The sequence below is a fragment of the Phodopus roborovskii genome, unplaced genomic scaffold (genome assembly GCF_943737965.1).
Source record: "Phodopus roborovskii unplaced genomic scaffold, PHOROB, whole genome shotgun sequence".
NCBI lineage: Eukaryota > Metazoa > Chordata > Mammalia > Rodentia > Cricetidae > Phodopus > Phodopus roborovskii.
Genome location: NW_026125295.1, coordinates 27,003,703 through 27,028,201, shown reverse-complemented (window position 1 = coordinate 27,028,201; position 24,499 = coordinate 27,003,703). Strand labels below are relative to the sequence as shown.

The following is a 24,499-nucleotide window of genomic DNA, read 5'->3' as shown; positions in this document are numbered from 1 at the left end:
GATGCCAACCAAATCTCCATTCATAACTTCATAGTTCAAATCCTTTTATAGAATGAAGTGATACACTTTTAGCTCCAAGCTGTGTATCTAATTACATCTATCTGTTAGGGGTCCAAAGACTGTTTCTATTTCTGTATAGTTAGATTATCATCAGCTCTGATAATCTTCCTGAATGTAAACGTCTGTATTTTACCAGGAATCTTACCAATTTATTGTTCAATAGGCCCTCAACCTACTGAAATTCCTTGATCCTTTTCTTTTTTGTCCACAAACAAATGAAAAATGTAAGTATTCAAAACATGAACAATTTTCATAAGTGTGTGCATGGTTTGCTGTTTTCTTGCTGGTTTCATCATAACACCCATAGTTTCTACTCAAGGTTGTCCACAGACTCAGATGTTGTATATTACATGCTGGTTTCCTAGCTTTTAGCTGGCAAGGCCTTCATCATCATTCATTGGAGAAGTCCTATCAGAAGTTTGAGAGGTTCTTCTACCTGCTTCCATACAGAAGCCATGAAAGAAAGAAATGCATGCTTACATGTATCTACATGCTTCTCATCACACTCCTACTTCCCTTTCTTACCAAAATCTCAGAAGATAAAGCACCTTGGGTAGACACCTGCTATGAAGAGACACCATGACCATGACAACTCATATAAAGGAAACATTTAATTGAGATAGCAGCTTGAAAATCAGAGGTTCAGTCCATTATCATCATGGCAGTGGATCATGGTGGCATGCAGATATACAGAAGGCAACAGTCAATCAACTGGTGGTATCCTGAGCATAGAAAACCTTCCTCAAACAAGACCAGACTTACTCCAACAAAGTCTCACCTCCTAATAGTACCACTCCCTATGAAAAGATGTGGACAGTTTCATTGGAGTTACTACAATATCTTAAAGTTTACACACAAGAAAGAACTTTGCCCTGAGAAATACAAGCTCACTTCCGGCTAACCAAGTCTGAGCATTAAGTTTAACCAAGGCTTCTGTGCATAGAGCTCCTAGGGCAAGAAGGCTAGTACCAAGACCAAAATAGACTCAAAGCAAACGCTACATGGTAAAAATGAAATTCTTAGTAAGTTGCAAGGGATATGAAATCAGGAAACAACAACAACAAAGCATTGCATTTTCTATGACTTTAAAATCTTTAATTATCAAAAAATTAAAAACCTTTGATTAACATATAAGGATGTTGAGACATTTTATTGGAATAATTTAACAAGCTATATTTTATTCTAAGCAGCCTCTAAAATTGCTTAGTTATCTTCATCCTTAATAGTTTAAGAAGTAATTTAGATAATTGCCTTACACCTTATACTTCTTTATTAAAAATACAACTCTGAGCACATAATTAATAATTATCTTTATCCTTTAAAAAATGGATGTCCTTAACATAAAAAGGGACAAGTTTTGCCTTTTCTCAAAACTAATTAAGAGTCACAGACACTGATTCAGAGTGTGACTAGGTTCTGCCTCAGGTGACTTTGCTTGTCCTCAATGTCTACTTTTAAAGATGAACTATCAGGATGCCAACAAATTAAAGGTAATGCATACTTGGTATTGACTAACCCAGAAAATGTTCTTTTTAACAATATTTTCAAACTTCATGTAAAAGGTATAAAAATATGAAGAACCAAGAATCACTTTAGTTTTTCTCAGATTACAAATAGTTCTTACAGACAGAAAGAGCACAAATTGTATTTTTAACTGAAGTCAAGGGATAAGTGTTAAGATTTTGAAAAGAAACTGTGCAAGGAGCCAAGCAATAAAAATGTGGGGATGGCAGCATGCTGTAAATTTCTCTGGCAGTTATGTCTGTAATCCTAAATCCGAGTTACTGAAACCCTGTAATACAGTAATAATAAAAGCAATGCAGCGTGAGCACAGGCCTGTCAGATTTATGATAGGCTAGTGTCTTCCGTGAAAGGAACACACCAAATCAAATTAGTGGATGGGAGATTAATAGAACTTCATCACTTTCTAGCATGGAGACCTTAAGCTGCCTCATAAATTGTCTTTGTCCTGAAAGGTAATGGCTTAAGCCCTTTAAAAGCCAAGTGCAAGAGGCCTTGCTATTATGGGACAAAGTTACTCTGTGGGGCCTCAATCGATGACACATAGAGCAAGGAACATGTTCCAAAGGCAGAGCCAGGTCTCCACATATGGGCCAATATAGCCTGGTGCTTGCAATATGGATTCTAGTACAAGATTTCTCAGGGTTGGATTCTAGATCTCCTACCTATTAATTCAGTTTCCATTGGGGGTGTTTTGATGCCCATCTGCTATATGTTCTCACTTACCGAGCAGGTATAAGACTAGTATCAAGTCAAAGGAACTGCTGTTTATAAAGGAGGAAAATCAGGGTCCTTGAGAATAATGGAGATTCCTCATCTCAGATGACTGGTAGCTTGGGATATACGGTCCCAGAAAACTAGTGGCCATCAAAGCTATGAAGGAATAGGGGGTTTAAAGTCCTTTGGTATTAATAAGAATTTTCTGGTGTAAAGTCTGAATACTGATCCTGAATTGTCAGTCCAGTTGACTCATACATGAAGGAGTCATGATTCCGCTTTGTTTATGCCCTGGCTTGAAGCTGCCAGTCAGTGCTACCTGCTATGCAAGTTACATAAAAGAAAAATATCAATTGGTCAAGAATCATGGACCCCAAATTCTTCTGTCCTCCAATCAGGGAAGAACCAGGACACTTCCAACCTCCAATCGAACTCTTCATTTTCAAGGTTCCTGTTCTGCAAACTACCTGATCACTTTGTAACTCCCACTCTTACTGTGAGAATTGAAATAAATGCAAAGTATGTACAGCTGGATGGTAGAGGTGTGCGAACAGTATCAACAATTATTCTCCCACAACTGGGTTACTTCCACAAGAATGCCTGTCAGTGAGAGAGCAAAGGTCAAAGGAAAAGTGAAATAAAATCCAGAACCAAGTATGCATGCACAAGCAAAAGGAAGGGTACTGCAGTCTGTAGCTTCAGTAGGCTTCAGGTATACCATATTACTTCTACAGCATTCTTCATCATCAAGAGCTGCTACGGATGGATTTTTGTAGATTGTGTTGCTAGTCCCTTCAAAAGATAATAGCTAATGATCATTTCCTATGACTTCTACCATTATTCTCTTAGGTTGGGTTTAAGAGTGACTGGGAGTACAAGGAAAAAATAACCATTTAGTGAGAAAAATTTAAAAAGCCAGAAATTTACAAACTGTCTGAACCTACAATCTTAGTTCCACTCTCTACCTTTGTAAACCTCATATGTCCCGTGCAGACAAGGAGAAGCCACACATTGTTTTATCCCATCCTGGTGTTCAAAACACCACCAATGGCTTCACATAAACAGTGGAAATAATCTAAACTCTTCACCAGTGTCTGAGTGTTCTGCAGGGTTTGACATCTTGTGAATTCTTTGACCTGAATTCCCATGGCAGCATACTCACATGTTGCATGCCAAGCACACAGACCCCTTTGATATTCTGTCCCTGCTCCAGGATCTTTTTCAACCCAGAACCTTTGTAGTTGTTCCTACTTTTGCCTGAAATATGATGCCTCACATAGACCCACATCTCATTTCTTTTAATCAGATTTTTCCAAGCTATATGAATGCAACGACCTTTGCAGTCATTCCATGCTCTGATCTTCTTTCTGTTCCCTAATCTTTTGTAGCAATTACAATAGAATAATTTGTTATCTGTCTTTGTTCATTCTAATTACCATCATTGACACTCACCAAGAGGCAAGATCCCTGATGAAGCATGCCTCTTGCCCTAGGAGGCTAGCAAAGGTCAGGGTCAAAAATGGTTCCTTTTTTTTTTTTTTTTTGATGAGTTGTGTGTTCCTCTTTAAGATACCCACCTGTTTCACTCCTCTCTCCACCCCCCATCCCCTTTCTCTGTCCCTCCTTCCCTCTCACCCTCTCTATCTTTCTGTATACACCTTACTTTAGCTCTTTGTATTCTAAAATGCAAAAAGAAAGAATGCAAAATATATTCCCACTCTGTAATTTCTTTTCAGTTTGGAGTTAATTATTGAATTTAATTTGCTATGCATTTTATACATGGCTAATTTTAGAAACATAATGAATAATTCACATTCAGATGAATAATAAGAATTGATGTCTAATAACAAGGTTTAAATACGTATAATATTTGATGAAAACATATTATCTGTAATTTTTCAAAAACAAAACAAGAGTATTTTCTGTTCCTTTTGGAATCAATACATTTCATATCTTTCCCCATAGTATATAAATGCTTGCATTTTATGTTTATAAACATGTTTATAGCACCTAACATTTTTTAAAATACCACTTTTTAGAATATAATTTTGGACCAAAGAATTCTGGATTCAATAAAAGAGCTCAATAAATTTCCTATGCAAATAATGAGAATTTACTGAAAATTCTGAGAATCTTGTTACAGTAATTTTTTCTTGGGAAGATTTGATCAAGCATGTGTTCACCACAGATAGTTACAAAGACAGATCATAATCATGTCTCTACCAATAATCCAGCTTGACAAATCAATGAGTTTAGTGGGCTTACTTACAGAGCATGGGGGAGCAGCTATGTATAAGACCTCAAATAGCTGCATCGCCTCAAAGTCTCATGCCATCCATGGTAACCTTATATAGTCTGGAGCTGGCTTCCACAGGAATTACACAGAGGGTCCATGGCATAGTTTGAACTAGCAGTGTAGAAAATGACTCAATCAACAGCCTATAAAATGATTTAGGAAAGAAAGTAGATGAAAGTAACCATAATCACTGGCTTCTTCCCTGATTAGAAAGCAAAGGACATCACTTCTTTATGTTCAGAGAATACACTTATAGCTTCAGCTTATTTACACTGTACTCAGAGAATAACCAGTCATTGTAAAGATTACCTCAGTGTCCATCAAATTCCTGCCATATTTTTCATAAAAGACTAGTAAACTAGATGCTACTTTTGTATTCATTGCTTGGAACACATCCAGCTCTCAGAAATGATTTCTTACTTTTCCTTAACCCACTCATGTTTGCTCTGTTCATTTCTTGTCTACATTTCTTGTTGAGTGTGTCACAGTAAACTTGAAAGCCTCTGTCTCAGGATAGCTTTGGTGACCATGATTCATCAGCACCCTTGTTGCTAAAGTTATAAATTCATCAAGGACTGAGAACAACTGTGTCATCCCTCCCCCACAAAAAAACATACATTGGCTACATCATAGAGGCCCCCTTCAGTTACCTTTCCACATCCACACACTCTAGCATTTCCAAGACCATTTGCAAGTAGTTGGGGAAGGCAAAGAGGAGTAATAGCTGGAATCCAAGTTGAGGGTCTTGTGACCCTCCCCTACTTCCTTTTGCTAGGAAACGCCAGTCACACAGTTACCATTACCATTGATCTGGTACCATTATATGATTTTGATCATTAGTAGTATTGGTTATGGATTTGAGTAAATTAGGAAGTATCACTCTATACTGAGGTGAAAGAAGAAAATGCCATACAATATTTATTTATGCATTCTTCCCCAAATATTCCCCACTCTATTGGGAGGGGGCAGAACTCTAATAGAATTCAAAATCTATTTGCCTAAAATGTCAGTTTATCCTTTAAGGTGACATTGTTATCAGGGAAATTGGGATCACTTTTATTGAGCTCTTAGTCTCCTTAATTGAATTTAAAAATGGACTCACAAAGAAACTCATAAGAACAATTTTAGTAGAGTATTTTAAAACATCAACCTGCAAATATCTGTAGCTGCCTGGAGGAGAGTATTGGGACAGGCAAGAGAGCAAGCCTTGACTTTTAACGTAGGCAAGGAGGCTCAGCAAGCCTCCTTGGAAGTGGTTGGAAGTGGTGGGTAGCTTCAGAGGAAAGAGAAAAAGTTACAATGCCAGAGAACCAAGCCAACAACAAAACCAACAGAGGCTCTAACCAGCATCTGCAAGAAAAAGGCAGAGGAGAAGAAGCAGGGAATGTATTACCTTTGTGAGTGATAATTCAAATGGAAAGACTTAGCAGTGCTTCATGGCAGCTCTACAGCGACTATAGTTACTACTGGTCTGGTTTCTGGGAAGAAAGCACACATTATTTCATTAAGTGTTCCTCTTATCTGTGTATTATAGCTTTAGATAAACTTGTCTTTCTGAGGGGTTTCCTTCAACAAGGTTAACTCTTAATGTTTTCTCGAGTTTCGGATGTTTTCTCCACTGAAGACAGGAGCTAGAATCTACTCTTTACACAGAAAGAAATAGTTGTCACTGAATGGGACTCAATGGAGACCCAATCTAGGCTAATAATTCCATTATGGTTTGCTTTTAAAGATATTTTTCTTTCCCTCTTAGCATACTGCTTCTAACCACTGACATATGAGTCTTTCTATATATTCCAAAGACTGCTAATGGTAAACCTATACTATCTGGTTTTGTTTTGTTTTTTTTTTTTTTTAGTTGACATACCTACCTTACAGATTCATACTTGCATTCAAATAAAACAGAATATATTTTTGGCATCACTCCCATACTCATACATTTTCTTCTATTGAAAAGAATACATAATTGCAATTATGTAAATAATGTTTATAGTCTCATTTTAGTCAGGGGAAACTAGCTAACATGAAATATGAGTATCTTTGTTTACATCAAATACCACCCCCCAAACCACAGGAACTGTATATGACTTTGTCATTTTCCTATGCAGTTGATCACTATTCATGCTCATAAACATTTATTTACTTAAAAATGTGACACTATATATTTTTATTCTATTACAGCTTCAATCACTTTCAGTGTAATAGCTGGATATATTCTACAACATACATATTAAAGTTGATTAGCTTTATTTGCTTTTCAATTTGTACATACTGTTTTGTAAAATTGTAATAAATATCCACATAGATAAATCTGTGCACATGTCTGGATTTCTATAGAAAGATTCATAAAAGGAGAAATTTTGAATAAAATACAAGTCTTATTTTGGTAGATCCTATCGAACTGCTCCAAAAAGATTGCTCTAATTTTATGAGTACATGAACAACTATTTTGTACATATAAACATCATAGAAGATAGGACTCTTCTGGATAAACATTTTTATCTATATCTTTCATTTGGTCTATATAATTTACTGATATTATAGCTTTAATACGTTTAACTAAATACCACTCCTACATTTCTACATAATATTTACACCACCAGAATCTAGGGACTCTACACCAACAAGACCTGAACCTCTTAACACAGATGAAGCAGAAGAGAATGACCCTATAAACAACTTCATGAAGATGATAAAGACCCTAAAAGAGAAAATGAAAAAAATCCTTAATGGAAGAAAAGACAAACCAAAAATTGCAAGAAACAATTTAAACAGAGCAAGGTTTGAAAGCTGAAATAGAAACATAAATAAATAAATACAACAACAACAAAAACAGTCCAAGGGAATGCTGGAATTAGAAAAACTGGGTACATGATCAGGAACAGCAGAGCAAGCACAACCAACATAATACAAGAGATGGAAGACAGAATCTTAGGTGTTGAAGATACACTAGGAGAAATAGATTAATTGACCAAAGAAAATCATAAGTCCAACAAATCTCTAAAACAAAATATTCAGGAAATATGGGACACCACTAAAAGGCCAAGCCTAAGAATAATAGGTATAGAAGGTGAAGAAAACAAGCTCAAAGGTGCAGAAAATATATTCAACAAAATAATAGAAGAAAACTTTTCAATACTAAAGAAAGACATGCCAAGGAAAGTACAAGAAGCTTACAGAAGTTCAAACAAAGGGGACCACAAAAAACGTCCCCCCAAAATGGACCAAAGAAACAAGTGGGTATAGCAATCCTAATAGCTAACAAATTAGTCTTTAAACTAAAATCAATCAAAGATGAAGATTGTCATTCCTTATTCATTACAGGAGAAACCCATCAAGATAAAGTTTCAATTCTGGACATCCATGCCCCAAATACAAAGGCACCCACATTCATAAAAGAAACATTACTAAAACTTACATCCCACATAAAACCCCAAACACTTATAGTGGGAGGTTTCAACAACCCACTCTCAACACTAGACAGAACTACCAGACAGGAACATAACAAAGACAAAGGAACTATCAGAAGTTATGACCCAATAGAGTTTAACAGATGTTTACACAACATGCCATTCAAACTCAAAAGAATATAACTTTTTCTCAGTGACACATGGAACCTCTAAATTCGACCACATACTTGGCAATGTAGTAAATGTACAAAAAAAAAAAAAAATTGGAATAACCCCCTGTATCTTATCAGATCACCATGCTTTAAACTTAAAATTGAACCACTACACAAGTTGCAGAAACCCTACAAACTCATGGAAATTGACCAATGTGCAATTGCACCATTCTTGGGTCAAGGAAAAAATAAAGAAGTTAAAGACTTCCTAGAATTCAATGAAAATGAAGACACAATATACCCAAACTTATGGGACACTTTGAAAGCACTGCTAAGAGGAAAGTTCAAAGCACTAAGTGCCCACAGGAAGAAACCAGAGAATAGTCACACTAGAGAATTAACATAACAACTGAAAGCTCTAAAACAAAAAGAAGCAAACTCACCCCAAGGGAATAGATGACAGGAAATAGTAAAATTGAGGACTGAAATCAATAAAGTAGAAACAATAAAAGGATACAAATAATCAATGTAACAAAGAGTTGGTTCTTGGAGAAAATCAACAGGATAGATAAACCTTTATCCAAACTAACCAAAAGGCAGAGAGAGAACATGCAAATTAACAAGATCAGAAATGAAAAGGGGGGCATAACAACGAACACTGAGGAAATCCAGGGAATCTTCAGGATATACTTTGAAAACCTGTACTCTGCTCTTCCACGGGAGGCCTACACGCCGCCGATTCTGCTGCCGCCATGTCTCTAGTGATCCCTGAGAAGTTCCAGCACATCCTGCGAGTACTCAACACCAACATCGATGGGCGGCGGAAAATAGCCTTTGCCATCACCGCCATTAAGGGTGTGGGGCGGAGATATGCTCATGTGGTGCTGAGGAAAGTGGACATTGACCTCCCCAAGAGGGCTGGAGAGCTCACAGAGGATGAGGTGGAGCGCATGGTCACCATCATGCAGAACCCAAGGCAGTACAAGATCCCAGACTGGTTCTTGAACAGACAGAAGGACATGAAGGATGGCAAGTACAGCCAGGTTCTGGCCAATGGTCTAGACAACAAGCTACGTGAGGACCTGGAGCGGCTGAAGAAGATCAGAGCCCACAAAGGGCTGTGCCACTTCTGGGGCCTTCGTGTCCGAGGTCAGCACACTAAGACCACTGGCCGCCGGGGCCGTACTGTGGGTATATCCAAAAAGAAACGAGTCTCTGGGCCTTCACTGTTAATAAATAGTTTATATACCTGTGGGAAAAAAAAAAAGAAAAAAAAAAAAAAGGAAAACCTGTACTCCACAAAATTCAAAAATTTAATGGAAATGGACAATTTTCTGGATATATAGCACTTACAAAAATTAAATCAAGAACAGATAAGCAATTTTAATAGGCCTATAAACCCTAATGAAATAGAAGCAGTAGCAATCATCAAAATCTCCCAACCAAAAAGAAAAAAAGAAAAAAGAAAAAAACAAAAAGCCCAGGTCTAGATGGTTTCAGTGCAGAAAAGAAAGAAGCAGAAGTAACTTTGCCAAACTCTTTTTACCAGGCTACAATTGCCTTGATACTCAAGCCACACAAAGACACAATTAAAAAACAGAACTACAAATTTCAAGATACCATTATTTTTTTCTGCAGAGTAGTATTCCATTGTATAGATGTGCCACATCTTCATTATCCATTCTTCAATTGAGGGGCATCTAGGTTGCTTCCAGGTTCTTGCTATTCCAAATAGTGTTGCTATGAACATAGTTGAACAGATGTCTTTGTTGCATGGATGTGGATCCTTTGGGTATATGCCTAAGAGGGGGATTGCCAGGACCTGTGGTAAACTAATTCCCATTTTCCTGAGGAACCGCCATACTGATCTCCAAAATGGCTGTACAAGTTTGCACTCCCACCAGCAGTGGAGGAGTGTTCCCCTTTCTCCACATACTCTCCAGCATGAGTTGTCATTGGTGTTTCTAATTTTAGCCATTCTGGCAGGAGTAAGATGGTATCTCAAAGTTGTTTTGATTTGCATTTCCCTGATAGCTAAGGATGTGGAGCACTTTCTTAAGTGTCTTCCAGCCTTTTAGATTTCCTCTATTGAGAATTCTTTCTTCAGTTCTGTACCCCATTTTTTAATAGGGTTATTTGGTGTTATGTTGACTAGTTTCTTGAGTTCTTTGTATATTTTGGAGATCAGCCCTTTGTCGGATATAGGATTGGAGGCAAGTGGATGGCACTTGAAGAAACCATCATGAATGAGGTAACCCAGTCACAAAAAGAGGAACATAGTATGTACTCTCTCATATATGGATTTTAGACCTAGAACAAAAGATCACCAGCCTATAATTCACACCACCAGATGAACTAGGATACAAGGTATATTCTAAGAGATTCATATAAAGTTCCGCACAGAAGCAGGAAGACACAAGTTCCCCAGAGCACAGGGGAAGTGGGGAGGGGCAGTGAATGGAGAGAGAAGTAGGAGAAGGAGAGGGGGAGGAGAGGAAAACGCGTGCGACTAGGAAGATTGAGTCCGGGTAGGAATAGAAGACAGGAGAGAGACAGAGAGACAGAGACAGAGAGACAGAGAGAGAGAGAACATAAAAGAGGGAGCCAATATTGGTTTGAAGAGAAAATTGAACCCAAAGAAAGGTCTAGAGACCTATAAGTGTGCCACCAACTAACAATTTGAGCATCCGTGGAAAGGCTACCATAAATGCCCTTCCCAGATATTGAGATCAACAACTAACTTATCCATGGAGCCCTCATCTAATACCTATTGGAAACAGAAGCAAACACCCATTCCTAAACACTGAGTCGAACTAGAACACAGATGCAGATGCACAGGGCAAGACTAGGCTGCAGAAACACATAGAAACAGCTGACCTGAACAAGGAGGAGCTAACGGTTCCCCAGACTGATAGCTGGAAAACCAGCATGGGACTGACTCAGGCCTCCCTGAATATGGGTCTCAGCCAGAAGGACTGAGCAGTCTTAGGGACCTCAGATAGGATGTATCCCTGGTGCACAAAAGGACCTTGCGAACACATCCCCCATGTAGGGATAACTGCCTTAACCTAGAGACAGGAGAGAAGCCCTAGTCCCTACTTCAAATGACCTGTAAGATCTACATGACCACAACTGGATGGCATTGCCCTACATATGGATTTGTGGTGGGGTGATGGGAGGTAAGGGTGGTTAGGGTGTATGTGAAAGGGCAGAAAGGGTAAAAATGAGGGAGGGAGGAAAGAAAGGAGGGAGGGAGAGGGAACTTGGATCAACATGTAAAATAATAAATTAAAAAAAAAACAGAACTACATCCCTCATAAACATTGATGCAAAAATACTCAATAAAATACTGGCAAATTGAATCCAAGAACACATCAGAGAAATCATCTACCATGACCAAGTAGGATTCATTCCAGGGATGCAGGGATGGTTCAACACTTGAAAACTTATCAATATGGTCCAGCATATAAACAAACTGAAAAAGAAAAACCACATGATCATCTCACTACATGCTGAAAAAGCCTTTGACAAAGTTCAACACTCCTTCATGGTAAAGGTCTTGGAAAGAGCATGGATAATAGGAAAATACCTAAACATAATAAAAACAAAAAAGCAATATAAAATAAACCAACAGCCAACATTAAATTAAATGCAGAAAATCTTAATGCAATTTCTCTAAATTCAAGAATAAAACAAAGTTGTCCACTCTCTCTATATCTCTTCAATATTGTACTTGAAGTACTAGCTAGAGCAATAAGAAAACAAAAGTAAATAAAAGTGATACAAATTGGAAAGGAAGAAATAAAACTTCCATTATTTGCAGATGATATGATAGTTTACACAAGTTACCTCGAAAAGTCTACCAGGGAACTTCTTCCACTGATAAACACCTTCAGGAAAGTGGCAGGATACAAGATTAACTTAAAAAAAATAGTAGCCCTACTATATACAGACAATAAATGGACTGAGAAAGAATTAAGAGAAACCCTTTACAATAGCTATAAACAACATAAAATATCTTGGAGTAATGCTAACCAAACAAGTGAAAGACCTATATAATAAGACCGTTGAGTCTTTAAAGAAAGAAATAGAAGTAGATACCAGAAAATTGAAAGATCTCCCTTGCTTTTGAAAAGGTAGGATCAACATAGTAAAAATGGCAATCTTTCCAAAAGCAATCTACAGATTCAAGGCAATCCCCATCAAAATTCCAGCAAAAATTTTCACAGACATTAAAGAAACAATACTTGATTTTATGTAGTAAAACAAAGGACCTAGGATAGCCAAAACAATACTGTACAATAAAGGAACTTCCAGATGCACCACCATCCCTGACTTCATGCTCATCTATAGAGCTATAGTCCTGAAAACAGCTTGGCATTGGCACGACAGTACACAAGTAGACCATTGGAATTGAATTGAAAACCCTGATATTAACCCACACACCTACAAATACCTGCTTTTTGACAAAGAAACTACAATTATATACAACAGAAAAAAGAAAGCATCTTCAACAAATGGTGCTGACATAGTTGGATGCTGACTGTAGATAGATCCATGTCTATCGCCATGCACAAATCTTGAGTCCAAATGGATCAAAGACCTCAACATAAATCCACCCACATTGAACCTCTTAGAAGAGAAAGTGGGAGCTACCCTTAAAAGAATTGCTAAAGGAGATGGCTTCCTGAACATACCAGTAGCATAGACACTGAGATCACAAATTAATAATTGGAACTTCATGAAGGTGAGAAGCTTCTATAAGGCAAAGGACATAGTAAACAAGACAAATCAGCAACCCACAGAGTCAGAAAAGATATTCACCAACCCCACATCTGACAGAGGGCTGGTTTCCAAAATATACAGAAAATCAAGAAGCTAATTATCTAACCACTCAATAATTCAATTAAAAAGTGGGATACAGAACTAATAGAGAATTTTCAATAGAGGAATCTAAAATGACTGAAAGATCCTTGAGAAAGTGCTCAACATCCTTAGATATCAGGGAAATGCAACTCAAAACAACTCTGAGATACTATATTATTCCTGGAAGAGTGGCTGAAATAAAAAAAAAAAAAAAAAACACTAAAGACAGTTTGTACTGGATAGGATGTGGAGAAATGGAAACTCTCCTACCCTGCTGGTGGGAGGGCAAACTCGTACAGCCACTTTGGAAATCAGTATTTAATACAAGATCCAGCAATTCCACTTTTAGGCATATAACCAAAAGATGCACATTCATTCCACAAGGACATCTGTTCAACTATGTTCATAGCAGCATTATATGTAATAGCCAGAACCTGGAAGTAACCTAAATGCCCCTCAACTGAAGGAAGGGTGGAGAAAATGTGATACATTTATACAATGGAGTTCTACTCAACAGAGAAAAACAATGGAATCTTAAAAATCACAGGCAAATGGATGGAACTAGAAGAAAGCATCCTGAGTGAGGTAATCTACTACACAAAAAGACAAAAGTGGTATGTATTCACTCATATATGAATTTTAGACAGAGCAAAGGATCACCAGCCTATAATCCACACTGCCAGAAAAATCTAAGGAACAAGGAGGACCCTAAGATATATATACATATAAAATCCCCTGAAGAGGGGGAAAAATACAAGATTTCCTGAGAAATTTGGGTGTATGGGGGGAGCGGAAAGGGGATTAGGAGAAAGAGGAAAGAGAAGAGGAGAAGAAGAGGGGAGAGGAGACATGGGGGAGCAGGAAGTTTGAGTCAGGTGAAAAATAGAGGAGAGCAAGAAAAAAGGTATCATAATAGAGGGAGCCATTATACATTTTAAGAAAAATCTGGCACTAGGGAAATGTCCAGAGATCTCCAAAGATGACCCCAACTAACAATCTAAGCAATATTGGAGAGGCTACCTTAAATGCCCCCATAATGACCTTACATGCCATCCTAGACCTTTCATCTAGTAGCTGATGGAAAAAGAAGCAGACATCCACAGTTAAACACTGAGCTGAACTCCTGGAATCTAGTTGTAGAGAGGGAGGAGTGATGAACAAAGGGGTTAAGACCAGGTTGGATAAACCCACAGAAACAACTGACCTGAACAAGTGGGAGCATGGACCCCAGTTTGATAGCTGGGAAACCAGCATAGGACCAACCCTGACCCCAAGAACATGCATGTTTGTTAGGAGGACTGTGTAGTCTATGGGGCTATGGTGGTGGATTAGAATTTATCCCTATTATATGAATGGACTTTCAGAGTCCATTCCACTTAGAATGAAACTCTTCTTAGCCTACACACAAGCAGAAGGGCCTAAGCCCTGCTCCAAACGCTATTACAGACTTTGAAGATCCCCCATGGAAGGCCTCACCCTCCCTAGGGAGCAGGGACAGGGGAGGAGGGGGAGGTTGAGGGAACTGGTATTGAGAAGTAAAACAAGCTTGTTTCAAATTTAAATAAAAACAATGTCAAAAAAAATAAAACTAAAATAATAAATAAATCTGAGGTCTTCTTATCTTCTTCTGCTCCCAAGTTGCTGGGATTTTACTTAAGTTTTACTATGTCCCAAAAGCTGTGTCTATTCTTGAATACATATCAATAAATTCATAGAATTCACTATTTCCTATGTATTATTTAACTAAATTTGAGATTCATGGACAGATTCTGAGTATTAAAGGCTCATTCTTTGCATTGCTACAATGCAGACCATTGTATAAAATTATTTTCATCTTCTCTCCTGCTGGCCACTTAGTTTTGTTATTGGTTCTTACAAATCAAACATGTGCATGCATGTACAAGGTATATTACAGGTATGTGTTTCCATTTTTTTAACTGAGAAAGAAAATTTTCATATAATGGTATTGGTGTGTTTAATGCCTAAACTTTTGTTTCAAACATTGGCAGCAAGGCCTGAAGAGATGGCTCTGTGATTAAGAGCACTGAATGTTCATTCATCTGAATTGAGTGAGATCCCTAGCACCCAAATGTCTTAACTCCAGTACTCGGGAAAGAGATATCCTCTTCTGGTTTCCATAGGTATACATGCAGGTAAAACACCTACACACTTAAAATGTTAAAAAGACTAGTAGCTGGCTTCTTCCATAATTTTTATTTTATTTATTTTATATTTATTTTTATTATACTGAATTACATAAAGCTATTATCATATAGTCACACAAGGTAGTTTGTCTCTCTCCTCAACATTCTGCTGCCCTTCACATCTCCCCTTCCCATTGGTCCTTCATTCCTCTAGGATTGCTTCTTCTTTCAAGACATCTATGTGTTCATGACTTCATGTATCTAGATAAAGTCTAGGACTCACTAATGAGATAAAGCATCTGGTACTTTTTTTATGAGACTGGTTTAATTTGCTTAACTTGATTACCTTAAAGGTATCCCTTTCCTGTAAATTGCATACACTCGATTTTCTTTATGGATGAAAACAATTTCATTATGTGAATTTTCTTTAATGTTCACATTTTCTGTATCCATTCCTTTGTTATAAGACACCTGGGTTGGATCCATAACTTGGCTATTGCACTATTGCATGAAGTAGTACTACAAGTATTTCAGTGGTATGTTGAAGTGGGGCAAATACCCAGGAGTGATATTTCTGGCTTACAAATTTGATGTATTTTTAAATATTCTGGAGACTCAATATACAGTGAATGTAATAGGTAGTTAAACAGTGAATGAAAAACTTGGGGGCCATTGAGAATGGACTCCTCCTTCATGGACTGCTTGGAGATACACCCACTATTCCCCTGTAAACACTTGAAAGCTATGTATCAGCTTTGCCTCTCTTGAAGCTTTAAAATACCATGACATTTTGGAAGTCTTGGGGATTTGTTATAGCCCTTTAGGGTTATAACCACTTCTTCCTGGTTAAAATAATTGAATATGACTTTTATCTATTTTAATACTGGCCCAAGATAGAGACATGACATTATGATCTGTTCCCCAAAGTAAAACATTATCTATAATGTTGCTTCTATTGTTCCTTCTCCTAAGAGTTAATCCAACTGGGCCTGCCAATTACTTGGAAGTGGTGGTCTCTACTTAACCATTAATTTCATTTGTATTTTATAGTAATCCGTGTTTCCTGGTGGGAACAAATAGATTTGATTTTGAATTTTTTGGTCTCTTCCTATTCCTATTAGTTTCCCACTCTAGTTTACTCTTTCCTTTGTACTCATAGATGTTTACCTTTTTTTCCAGTCCAAAGGATTACCTTGAGTATCTTCTGTAGTATTGGATTAGTTGTCATTATTTCATTCAGTTTGTTTTAATTATGCAAAGTTCTTCTTTCCTCTTCAAATATGACAGATAGTTTTGCTAGCTAGATGGATCTGAGTTACTTATTATCTTTCAGTGTCCAGATCACATCAACTCATGTTTTCCTAGATCTTTGATTCTGTTGAGAAATTTGCTATAATTCAGTTGGGTTTGCCTTTTTATGTAACTTGATGTTTCCATCTCTCTGCTTTCAATAGTTTTATTTTTTTTTCTCTATGGCTACTGTACTAACTGTAGTAGGACATATAAAATCTCATTCTGAGCATATCTGTGTGGTGTTCTGTGTGCTGACTAAGTCTGGATGGCTATACCTTTCTCCAGACTTACACAGTTTTCCTCTTTGATTTTTATTTCTTCTGCATTTGGTCTAAAGTTGTTTTTATTTCTTCTAAAATTATGATTCATACACTTCTTATTGTGGTGTTTTATCTGATTTGCATGTTTTCTTCATATTTCCCCATTGTTTCTTTTTTGAAGCATCCAAAAGCATCTCATATATCCTTTCTTCTATAGTGCTACTCTCTCTTTCTCCTGATCCCTTCCATTAATAAAGCTCCATAGTCAGTTTTAGTCATACTTCTATACATATATTGATTTTCTTTGTTCTACTCTGTATTGATTATCTTTTTAATTCCAACTATTTATTTGTAACTCCTATGATTAATTTAGAAATTTGTCAATAAAATATTAGATTTCATTATGCAGTCTTAATAATTTTTTAAATTCATTTATTATTATTATTTTCTTATTTTACATATTGATCCCAGTTTCTTCTTCCTCCCTATCATACCTCCTGACCCCCACTCCTGTCCCATTTTCTAACCCCACTCCACAAGGAGGGTGATGTCTTCCAGGAGGGATCATCAAAATCAGTCAAGTCATTTGGAGTAGGGTTTAGGCCCTCCCTACTGCCTCTAGGTTAAGGGAGTTTCCCTCCATGGGGGATGTGCTCCCAAAGTCCATTCTTGCACCAGGGATACATCCTGGTACCACTGTCAGAGGTCCCTTAGACTGCCCAGGCCTTTTAACTGAGACCCATGTTCAAGGGGTCTGAGTTGGTCTGATGATAGTTTCCTAGCTATCAGTCTCGGAGTTCATGAGCTCCCCCTTGTTCAGGTCAGCTGTCTCTATGGGTTTCTTTAGCCTAGTCTTGATACTTTTTCTTATCACTCCTCCAACTCTGCAACTGGATTCCAAGAGTTCATCTCAGTGTTTAGTTGTGGGTGTCTGTTTCTATTTTCATCATCTACTAGATGAGGGCTCTATGATGGCATGTAAGTTAGTTACCAGTCTCATTACCAGGAAAAGGCATTTAAGGTAATTTTCAAGTGGACTTTACTGCCCTGATTTTTCATATTTATATTACTGCATTAGGACTGGGGTTTTGATATTTTGTAGTTGATTGAATATTTTCTCTTAGTTATATTACAGAATATTTTCTGCTAGTTATATTACAGAAGTAATTGAAATGACCAAGTCTGCTAGGCTAAGGTAGAATAGCGGTACATAGTTCAGAAGTTAAACCTTCAGTCCCGAGGTTCCACACACTTGGTAATACTTCTATAGTACTCATGGAATAAAATATTCACTGTAGAAACAATGATAAATGTTGGGAATCCCACTATGCAAATGTCAAACCAGCTAGGTATAAATAATTGTCCCTTAACATCAAAAATTATTGAAGGACAAGTTAATAAGGATAGTATGGTATAGTTGTGTGTTAATGAGTAAGATAAGGGGTGGAAGTGAAGTAGGTTAGATATGATTAGAAATTAGTGCTAGAACAACTGGAAAAATGAGGTAAGAGACAGAGATACAAAGTGAAATTGAGATACTACTAGGGTCTTCATGGGTTAAATATTATTAAAGCTATGGAAGATTATAATTAAAAAGAAAAAAGAAAATGGAAAACAGGTACAGGGGAAATGAAGTGTAAGCAAAAAGGAAAGTATACGAATTGTTCATAGGAAGACAAGCAAAGAGTATACAGTGGTAGATAAACATACAGAAGATCATAAAAACTAACTAAGCAATATATAAACTAAAGTAAGTCATTCTTAGAAACCCATGCAAGAGTGAAGATAAAAATAAAATATACTAAAACATACAAAAATTTTTTAAAAACTATAATCAAAGTATATTAAATTAAACTATTTTAGCTATCAGTACCTAGTCCATGGTGGAATGGCTGTCTGTTTCTTATTTTTATTTTTATTTTAATTTTGTCTACGTGTCTGGGTGATGGGAATGTATCTGTGTGAATGCAGATGTCCTTAGAGGCCAGGAGATGGAGTCAGACCCCACACACAGCATGGATTCTGTAAGAACAATAATCACTCTTTTCAGCTAAGCTATCCCCTGGATCCCTGGATGAGCTTTAAATTTTTTTCCTCCCTGTGACATTTCATGTAGCAAACTTCATTGATGGTAGAGGTACAATTTACAATTCTATCTCAAATCTATAAAACTGAAGCTGGAGTATGAATTGCACTAGTGGCGTTTAGACCCATTACTTGTTAGAGTTTATGGCACAAGCTAGGCTTTATTGGGCAGTGTTCCCTTGGTTCCCTCATGGAGTCCCTTTTGCATTTGATAGCTTTTCCAGGAGAAGGAAGGGGAATTCTTCTCTGTGGGTTCCTTCTGATAGTAGTCTTGGTAGTTTCTCAATATTGTACTCCAGCCCTAGCCTCTCTAGCCAGGACTGACATCAGGCACTCATCACTGGAATATATCAAGCCTTTAGTAGCATCTCAGGCTTTTCTACAGTTCTGGCATAAAGGAGGGAAGTGTGGGGGCCCTTGTGAGAGCTGACCCTTATCTCAACAATAACCTTGACAGGAACTGATTCAGGCTTGCATGGTGATGCTGAGATACCCAAGATTTCTGTCTACAGAGTATATCCAGGCCCTTGAACCCACCCTCCTCTGGACTCTGCATTAAGTAGCTCTTCCCTTAGGCTCTTCTGCAGTGGTGATAAAGGGGAAGAGGGTTAAGCTCTTTGTGATGGTTCTTACTAACTTCAACCTAATCATTGAGCATGGAGACAGAGAGACAGTGCTCCAAAGTCCTGTTTTGTGTCACTTCCAACTGTCTATCCAGTCCCTTATCCTCCAGCTAAATGCCCTGCAATGAAGTTGGTGGAAAGCATTTTCTCCATGGCTTACTGACCTTGAAGAATCTACTTGGTACAGTTGGGCCAAGTTTCTCAGCTGTTCCAAACTATTTACCTTTGGAGATCTCACCTGGCTTGATAAGTGTTGTCAGTGTTCCCTGTAGGAATAGGGATACTTGTATGTTATTCTGTTTTCTTTTATTGAGTTTTATGGATAAATGTTCTAATCTATCAACTAATGCAGAAGTCTACCAAGTAGGTTATCAATGTTAGAGAGTACTGACTGTTACATACCTTATTATACCTTATTATGTGCTTTCTTGTTGAATGTAGTACACAGTGACTCTGAAATTTTTTCTCTGTGCCTGATGCATTCACTGATGCATTCAATAATGTCCTGGAGAAAAGGGACTAACTGGGTATCCAAGTATTTTCTCCTGTGACCTCTCTAGTTGAATTTTCCCAACTTTTCCTAGCCTATTTATCTTTTTCATGATTCAAATGTCATTTGCATATGTCAAAAACAAAAAAATTGTCAAATATATGTATGCAAATATTTTCTCCCAATTATAGTATACCATTATGTTGTCTTCATGATAACTTTCAAGGAGCAGAAGTTTTAATTCTAATGAGATCAAATTTAACATTTCTTTCTACATTCATTTTCTTTCAAGTAAACTAGTTCTTGAATAAATCTTAAACATGCTGGAATGTTTTATGTTTTTCCTTCAGAAGTTTGACTTCTGTTTCCATCTGACTCACTCTAAATTAGTTTTTCAGCATGGTGGGAAGTAGGGGGTCAAAGTTCTGTTTCGCCCAAATGGATATCTAGTTTTTCTGCATCGTTGCAACTTATTTTTAACTAACATGGCAGCTAAAGCCACCAGTTATGAACTCCTGAAACAGGTGCTTGAATCCTACTTTTAAGGTCCCCAGCTCTGAGGTTGCATGTGGGCAGTTTTTCTTCCTATCTTCAACTGAGAAAACACTGATAATACTAGTGCCCACATTTCCTTCATCCTTTCATTCTTTTTATCTTAAAGATTAAACGTTACAATAAGCATAAATCCTATGGCAAACTTTGATATACCAGTGTCTTTAGAAATCACACTACATGGCTCCACACCTCCACATCATGTCCAACATAATTTATATTCGCTGAGCATTCTTCTACTCTTATCTTTCCCTGAACACTGTTGTGCCTTCAGTAGTGCTCTAGATCTGCCTCTCTATTTTCAAAATAACTTAGTGCCTTTTATGTGGGTATCATGCTGGTTCACGGCATCTATTCCAAATGAATTCATATTAGAAGGATTTTTCTTAATCAGTTTTTGAGATTGTAAAATAGCTATGGATTTTCTCTCCAGGTATTTATGAAGAAGCCTATAAATGTAAAGCTTGCCTGACAAATTCAGATGCATTTTGACTCTGTGTATTTGCTGATGATTCATGCAGTTTCTCGTTAATACCAATCTATTTTTTGACTATAATATTAGTTTCAATTTTCCTTTCCTTTTCAACAGCTCAATGTATGCCAAGGTAACACTCATACTCTTAAAGTCCAATATGTTAAAGCAACCTTTATCTTCTACTCAACAAATTGTCCACAGTTTTCTGTCACTAAACAGGTTCAGCATCCACCCATCTGCTCAGGTTAGAGGCCCATATGTCACCTCTGAGCTGAAATCATCTTCCCAGCTTCTCCCAGCTGAGCAAGAATGAAGACAGTTAAAACCACGATTATAGCAGTGTTGTTCCACTCTTCCACATGCCCAGAAAAAATCTTCTCTAAAGTCAGAGGACTGTTTCTTGTTAATACTGTGAAATCATGACATAGTCTTGTGACAACTTGTCCTGAATCCAGTCATAACCTATTGAATGTGCTATCTGTGTTGTTGACAAATAAATGTCTCTATGCTCATTCTTAAAATCCCTTCAATATAATTAAATCCTGACTTTTTCTTCCCTGATCTTCTTCCTCATACCTTTTCTGAATATAACTTGCAAATCCCCTATTTACTCAAATGTATTTTCCTAGCTCAGTGCTACTGTCCTAGAAGTGTTCTTATAATCCTAGAAAATGAATATTCTAGGTTGGAAGAGTTCCTTCATCAAGTCTTATCCACTTTTGATAACTCATACTCATCCTTCAACCCAATCTTCAAAGATTTCTCTATTAAGAACCTTCTGTGTGCACTCCATAAATGCCCACCTTGTACTATAGGTTGTTTTCTGGGTATTAAGTATTTTTATTTGGTTTTATTGTTATTCTCTGTCTCTCTTCCTCTTACTCTGTCTGCTTTTGTTATTGAGAAAAGGCTTCAGTTTAGCACAGATTAATCTTCAACACAAACCTTGGGCTGCAAGCTTCCTAAGGGATTCAGTTACAGCTACTACCTCCATGACTGTCAGGGTACATAAAAATGGCTTTGCTTCATCTTGACTTAATTTCAGAGAGTTCAAAACTATCCTATTCTTCCAAGTTTAAAGTCTTAAAACCTAAAGTCATGGCTACTATAGAATGTTTGGTCTAAGGTATGGATGTCTTATCTAAATAATAAGAGACTTGGTCTGAGGTGTGGTTACCCTTAACCCTCAAAGCTAGATAACAAGAGATTTAATCTACCAAATATTTGGAAATTAAGGAAGTAAGTCTTTATAGACAGAAATTCTTTCCTACCTGGTCACACAGCCATTTAAGCCCAAATAAACACACAGAAACTTATATTAATTATAAACTGTTTGGCCAAAGGCTTGGGCTTTTTACTGTCTTAATTGTTAATTCATTCTATTAATCTAGGTATTACTACATGGTCTTATCATACCAGAGAATGTTCCAGTATGTTATTCCTTCAGTGGCTACATGGTGTCTCCTGGTGGCACATCCTGTGTGTCCTCTCCCCAGAATTCTCCTCATCTGGTAACCCCAGCTATATTCCCTGCCTGGCTACTGGCCAATCAGTGTTTTATTCATCAACCAATAAGAGAAACATATATACAGAAGGACATTCCCAATCATGTCTATTTGTTCTTTGTATCTTGGTAAAGAAGTCTCTTGCCTTCTTTCCCTTCTTGGTTTGGGTTTATGAGAATGTTGAGGAATAAACTTGGTGTGTCTAGCATTCATTGCAATGCCTTCCCAACTCTATTCTCTGTCTAACTTTTCCTTAGAACATTTACCCGCCATGTGTCAATCCGCACTCCCCCTCTCAGGTATGAACTGGGCAAGTAGGCTGGATCCAACTGAAGTCCCATAAAGATGGATTCTTTCAGATTGGAGCCACAGTGTGGAGGATATTGCAGATGATAACTACACATAATCAGCTTTGATGTACATATTCTTGCTTTTACACACACACATACACAAACACACACAGTATTATACAAGAATTACCAGAATATAATTGACTTGAGAATTATTAACTGTCCAGCAAACATTTCTTTATTGCAATGATTGAGTACTTGGGGAGCCATTACAGTTTCTTCTTTCCAGCCTCATGAAAGACATGCAGGCTCCCCCTAGCCAGACGCCTCAGCATTTTGTTTTTCAATGAAGCATTTTCCTTTCCACTAGCTTCATATTTGCTTATTTCTTTGTTCTGCCTTTCATTTTTCTCCATTTTAAAGTTCAACACCAATTACTCTATTATGTATGTTTCATATATATATATATATATATATATATATATATATATATATATAATCACAAGCATTTTAAGATATAGAAATTGGAGATTTTATAAAACTTCAACCATGAAAGTTCTGGAACTCTTAAAATAAATAAAAAACCATAACACCTTTAATTACAGCACAATACATTGAATTAGGATATAATCTGAGCATGACTGGTTCTTGGTACCCTGGTAGATGACTCTTTTAGTTAGTTCTCCTTCAGTGCTCTCAGCTCGTCTCCACAGATTTGAAGGCTAAATCCAACCAGAATGCAAAAACTTTTAAAGACCTCATTTTATTCTAGGACCAGCCTGCAGCCTCAGAATATAGTATCTCTCTTTGTGAGGAGCTTGTTTTCTCCTTTGTCTGTACCCTGAAGAATGCAGTTCATTTAAGGACCTTGTGACTGCATTCATTCTGTCATCACAAGGTGTAGGATTCTGCTTGGGCTGATGAAAGATTATTCTCAAGGGTTTAACATAGCCACCCAGAGGGTTTTTGCAAACTCAAATAGTCTATGGAGGGCAAAATACAGCAAGGAAGTTTGTTGATTTTTGTCTTCACCTTTAGCATTTCTGTGCCTACTTGGTGCTTCACACATCTTGGAAAATCTGCCTCTATCTCCATACATGGATTCCTTACCAGCTCTTAGACAACCTAACACAAAGAGAATATATATATATATATATATATATATATATATATATATATATATATATTTCTTTTCTCTTGCAAATATTCACATAGTCTTTTTCTGTGTAAGATTATGATAATAATAATTCAAAAAGCAAAATTGTGAAACAGATTCCACAATAGACACATCAATGAACCAACTGGGACATAATGACCTCAAAACCCTTTCCTCCTTTTCTTATTGCCAGTGTTTCCATCATTTCTGTCACTTGAGACTGTAGCCAGGCCCCAATAGTGGCATTTTGGTTCCAAAAAAGCTACATTAACCCCAAACCACAGTGAAATTGACATGACACAATGAGTCTTCTCCATTAAAACAGACAGTTATCATATCACATGACTTTCATCTTTTTGGTCATCTTAATGAGTTGGCCAATTTTGAAAAAGTTAATTTATGCACACAGTTGTGAGTTGGCATTCCATAGCAACTCTGCTTTGTGTTTCACTATTCCAATAATATCCAAAGTAATTTACAGTATAGTCTGGTTTTTTTTCGGGGGGGTGTTGTTTGTTTGTTTGTTTTAGATGTGAACAATGGACTACTGTTTTTCATTATCATATTGGTTTTGTAGTTTACAAATAAAAGTTTTGTGACATCT

The 24,499-nt window shown here is 37.1% G+C and overlaps 1 protein-coding gene across 1 annotated transcript in view; it reads left to right on the top strand.

Moving 5' to 3' along the window:
- The first annotated feature begins 8,867 nt into the window (after positions 1 to 8,867).
- The window catches only part of LOC127234265 (40S ribosomal protein S18-like), a 36,936-nt gene continuing 21,304 nt past the window's right edge, over positions 8,868 to 24,499 (top strand). The window contains exon 1 of the mRNA XM_051201159.1: positions 8,868 to 9,407. Coding sequence (XP_051057116.1) covers positions 8,909 to 9,407 — 499 coding nt within the window. The 5' untranslated portion in view covers positions 8,868 to 8,908. The remainder of the gene's footprint in view (positions 9,408 to 24,499) is intronic.